Source organism: Vitis riparia, chromosome 15 (assembly GCF_004353265.1).
Source record: "Vitis riparia cultivar Riparia Gloire de Montpellier isolate 1030 chromosome 15, EGFV_Vit.rip_1.0, whole genome shotgun sequence".
Classification (NCBI taxonomy): Eukaryota; Viridiplantae; Streptophyta; class Magnoliopsida; order Vitales; family Vitaceae; genus Vitis; species Vitis riparia.
In genome coordinates, this window is record NC_048445.1 from 4,613,063 (window position 1) to 4,617,166 (window position 4,104).

Here is a 4,104-nt window from a genome sequence, read left to right on the forward strand (position 1 = left end):
TGCTCATATCGTGTTATAAGACGAGATAAATGAAATGCAAGATATAAAAAAAGAAAAAGGGAAATATAGAAATACTCTCAAGAATGTATAGATGAGAATTGAGAGAACTAGAAAAAAAGTAGAGAGAACTTTTCTTACTTGAATGTGTGTTTCCTTTTCATTTTGAAAGCGTTTTTCAGGCTCACATAAGTTCAAAATTAATATCTCAATTTACTCATCTTAGTGGTGAGTATTAATGGAAGATTCATATTTATAATATTTTAATAGGAGAGGACTTCAAGTTGTGATATTGACCACGTGCATCTACAACACTTGAAAACTTCTTGTATTTTTACAAGACTTATTTATTTTTCGAATAGACAACACCTTAATTCATAATTCTAATATTACATATAAATTATGATGATAAAACTTCGTTTACAATAAAAATATAAAACACGAAACAAACTGTCTAATAATTAAACGATCATTGATACTAATCCCCATTATTCATAAGTCTATTGCTTCTTTGAGGACGAAATGCTTGTATTGATCACTTATATTTTGCTGAGATTTGGATGTGAAGCCCATCTGGAAACACCAAACCAGGCTTTCGAATGATCTCCCCTCCACGAATTTTTTTCCACCTGAAACAATAAAATTCATTTATTTGATTTTACAAAGTTATATATATATATATATATATATATATATATATATATATATATATATATATATATATTTTAAAATAAAAAGCTTGTATTGTTTGAGTTTTCAATTGGAAAATCAAAAATGAAAATAGTTTGTTTCAAGTACATTACATTTTTTAAAGGATAATTTTAATATTTTCTGAAAGTAAATTTATTTTCAAAGACAGAAAATAATTCTTTAAAAAAAATCAAAGTACGTATTATTATTGAAGAGAAATGGAAGTGTTTACCTGTATTTGGTGACCAAATAATGGAGGAAAACAGCGACTTGAACCTTGGCGAAGTGAGCTCCAGCACAAAGCCTCGAACCCCCACCGAAAGCTACGAAATTCTTAGACCCAGCATGTAATTCTTGCCCCTTTCAGTTTTTTTCAGTTCATCAAACGAATCCAAGTGTGAGTAACTGAGAAAATCCAACTCCAAAGAAAAGAAAATGCAAGAAAATCAGGTACCTCCCATCGCCATGGATCAAAAGCAAGTGGGTCATTGTACTTAGCAGGATTCAAATGAACCGCTGATGGACACACCATCACTGTGGATCCTGCTGGAATTGTAGTTCCTGGAAAACAAAATTCACAATTTCAATCAGTGCTCTTCTGTTGCCAATTTTTATTTACAGTGGGTTTATATATAAGAGTGAATAGACATTAATCTCTTTTAAGCTCCTATTTGAATTGACCACTGAGAAGTTATTTTTAAAAAAAAAAAAAAAATTTAATAGGAACTTCTATGTCTGTTTGACTAATGTAAAAATTTTATTTTTATTTACGTCAGTCGTTATTTTATATTTAATCAACTCTTTAACATACCAATATTACCTTTTAAAAATTGTGACTTGGAATATGAAGTAAGAAATTTATTTGAGTATGCCAACTAATTAGCACCCAAGTGTTATTTTGAACTTACCCTTCATCTCAATATCTTTTGTTACTCCTCTAAAAATTCCGGGGACGATGTTTCCCAACCTAAGAGTTTCATTTATAACCAGAAAAATAAAGAGAAATGGCAAGGTCATCAATATAACTAACATAAGAAACATATTTGTCTATATATATATATATATAGAGAGAGAGAGAGAGAGAGAGTATGAAAGAGTTGACTCAACTCACCATGTGTAAAAGTCATGGATTTGTATTCTGCCCATGTAATTCCCAATTCCTCATTTTTTCGATTTTTTAGAATTTCCTCGTGCTCTTTCTACAAAAGGTCATATAATCTATGAAGTCATGTATTATCCTTTTTTAAGATTGAAAAGAAAGAAAATTAGGGTTTAGGTGATGGATGACAAACCGTTAATTCTACAACAACTGAGGGATGATCACTGAGAAACTTCATGACTAATGTAATGGCTTCAGAAGTAGTCTCATAACTAGCAAAGAGAAGCAGAAAGACTAGGTCTACGATAATTGCTTCATTTAGAATTGTATCTTTGCTCTTTGCTTCCTCTAGTAAAAAATCCAGAAAATCATGGCATAGCTTCTGTGATGATTTTCTCTCATTGATCACATTATTAATCACCTTTATAGCATTTTCACGTCCCTAATTCAAATAGAAAGATCAAGATTTAGTATAATGTAGAGAAATATTAATATGTTGTAACAACTTGCTACTAATTGTGTAAATATTATTCAATTTTAAAATGAATATATATGACTAAAAAGAATCTATACATATATAGTTTCAAAAATATTTTTTTTATATCCTTGTGGTATGTCACAGAATTGTTAGGCCAAATAAACAAACATCTATTATGAGATCAAATAAACTTTCATGTTAGTGTTGAGGATCAACTTTGATACTATGTAGTGTTTGCCTATTTTACTTTTCAATCCTATAAGATACAACAATGACGTTGTGTCAACATGTGGGATGATTGTGATATTTTACTAAATGTTCTTGTAATTTTATGATACTTGTATATATATATATATATATATATAATTAGTACCTTCAAACATGCATGGAATGCAGTTCCCGGGATGTTTAGTGGAAATGATATAAGGCCATCAAGAAAAGCTTTGTAGCTCTCTCTAAGTTTCTTCGATGCCTTAGCTTCCTCGTAGCCAAACAATTTCTTAGCAAAATACTCGAACACCATCTGTCCGGAAACAAAAATTTCTCATAGTTATCAGAAATATAATTAAATGCAGGATCAATGTAATTAGAAAAACTTTTGGCTACAAAGCCTTCAAAAGATTCTCACCAAGTCCTTTATTGGACTTGGTGAAATTGCAAGAACGTTTGCTTCGATTTTGGACTGGATGAAATTTGCCCATTGAGACATTGAGAAGGCCTCAGTCACTTACGTTTGCAGATTCTTCTTTCACATCAAAACTGGCGTAGCTACTACATGAATGTAGATATTTGCGAGTTACAGCGTCCATTTCATGCAGTAATACTTCCTTGAGGCTTTCCGGGCCAATCATGGACAGTGTCAAGTTTTTAAGGTACTTGTGAAAGACCCCATGGTACGCTAATAAGCTTTGTTCTCCCATAATCTTGAGAGCACTTTCCGTGTAAGAGCAGTAGACTGACTTCCCTTCTTCTTTAAAGATATACTGATTAAGCTCTGAATCTCCAGATACAACCACCAGATTCCCAACCAAGCTAGTTTTAAACACCGACCCGTATCTGAAATTAAGAGAAAATAAAACCATGAAGAAAATAGGATATATATAAAAGAATAATATATAGTTAGTTTGTGCTTCTAAGACAAATTATTCCCAGGATAAACTCATGCTGTCTTACTTGGTCATTCTCTTGCTAATGAAAGGAGGGATGCCGTAGAAAGAGTGAGGGGAGAAGAACTGGATCGTCTCTCCAATGATTGGCAAGCCCATTGAACCACGTGGCAATCTTCCATTGCATTTGGGGTTCAACCACTTCTGCAGCCATTGGCTTATCAGAATAACAAGGAAAGAGATAAGGCAAATAACAAGCACCCACATTCTCCAATTAATCAATTGCTTGGAAAGGTTATGAGTTTGAAAAGAAAGGAGAAGGGGCGCTTATATAGACAAGTTAGCATAGTCTTGTTGACTGGGTTTATGGTCTTTTAATTCATGATTTTAAAGACCAGGGCGAGTTGAACCGGCCGGTCACTATTCCGGTTTTTGGTTTGGTCCTTTGAACTGTCCAGGCTTTGGATGACACCAAACCGTGTTGAACCGGCCGGTTCCTCCTAATCTAACCTTTTGCCTCCCCAACCTTCAGCAACCACCTCTACCCCCCAACCTCCAACAGCTGCTGCCCCTTGCGGCTCTCCACCTACATCACGCTGGAACCGACGCCGGTGGCCGACAAGGACGCCAACGCCATCGACAGTCCTCTCCCACAGTGAGTTGCTGCAGTTGCAAAGTTCCTAGTTCCTGCATTTTAAATTTTTATTTTTAATATTTAATATTTTTTTTATTGC

The 4,104-nt window shown here is 33.7% G+C and overlaps 1 protein-coding gene across 1 annotated transcript; it reads right to left on the reverse strand.

Annotated features, from left to right (window-relative positions):
• Nucleotides 1-383: 383 nt before the first annotated feature.
• Nucleotides 384-3,580, reverse strand: LOC117932727 (cytochrome P450 87A3-like). The gene is made up of 9 exons (XM_034854019.1): nt 3,438-3,580; nt 2,996-3,320; nt 2,638-2,787; nt 1,980-2,228; nt 1,801-1,886; nt 1,596-1,678; nt 1,142-1,248; nt 920-1,047; nt 384-626 (listed from the first exon to the last, which is right to left on the reverse strand). The coding sequence occupies exons 1-9, from the start codon at nt 3,527-3,529 to the stop codon at nt 533-535; spliced, it is 1,314 nt and encodes a 437-aa protein (XP_034709910.1). The 5' UTR covers nt 3,530-3,580; the 3' UTR covers nt 384-532.
• Between the last annotated feature and the right edge of the window lie 524 nt (nt 3,581-4,104).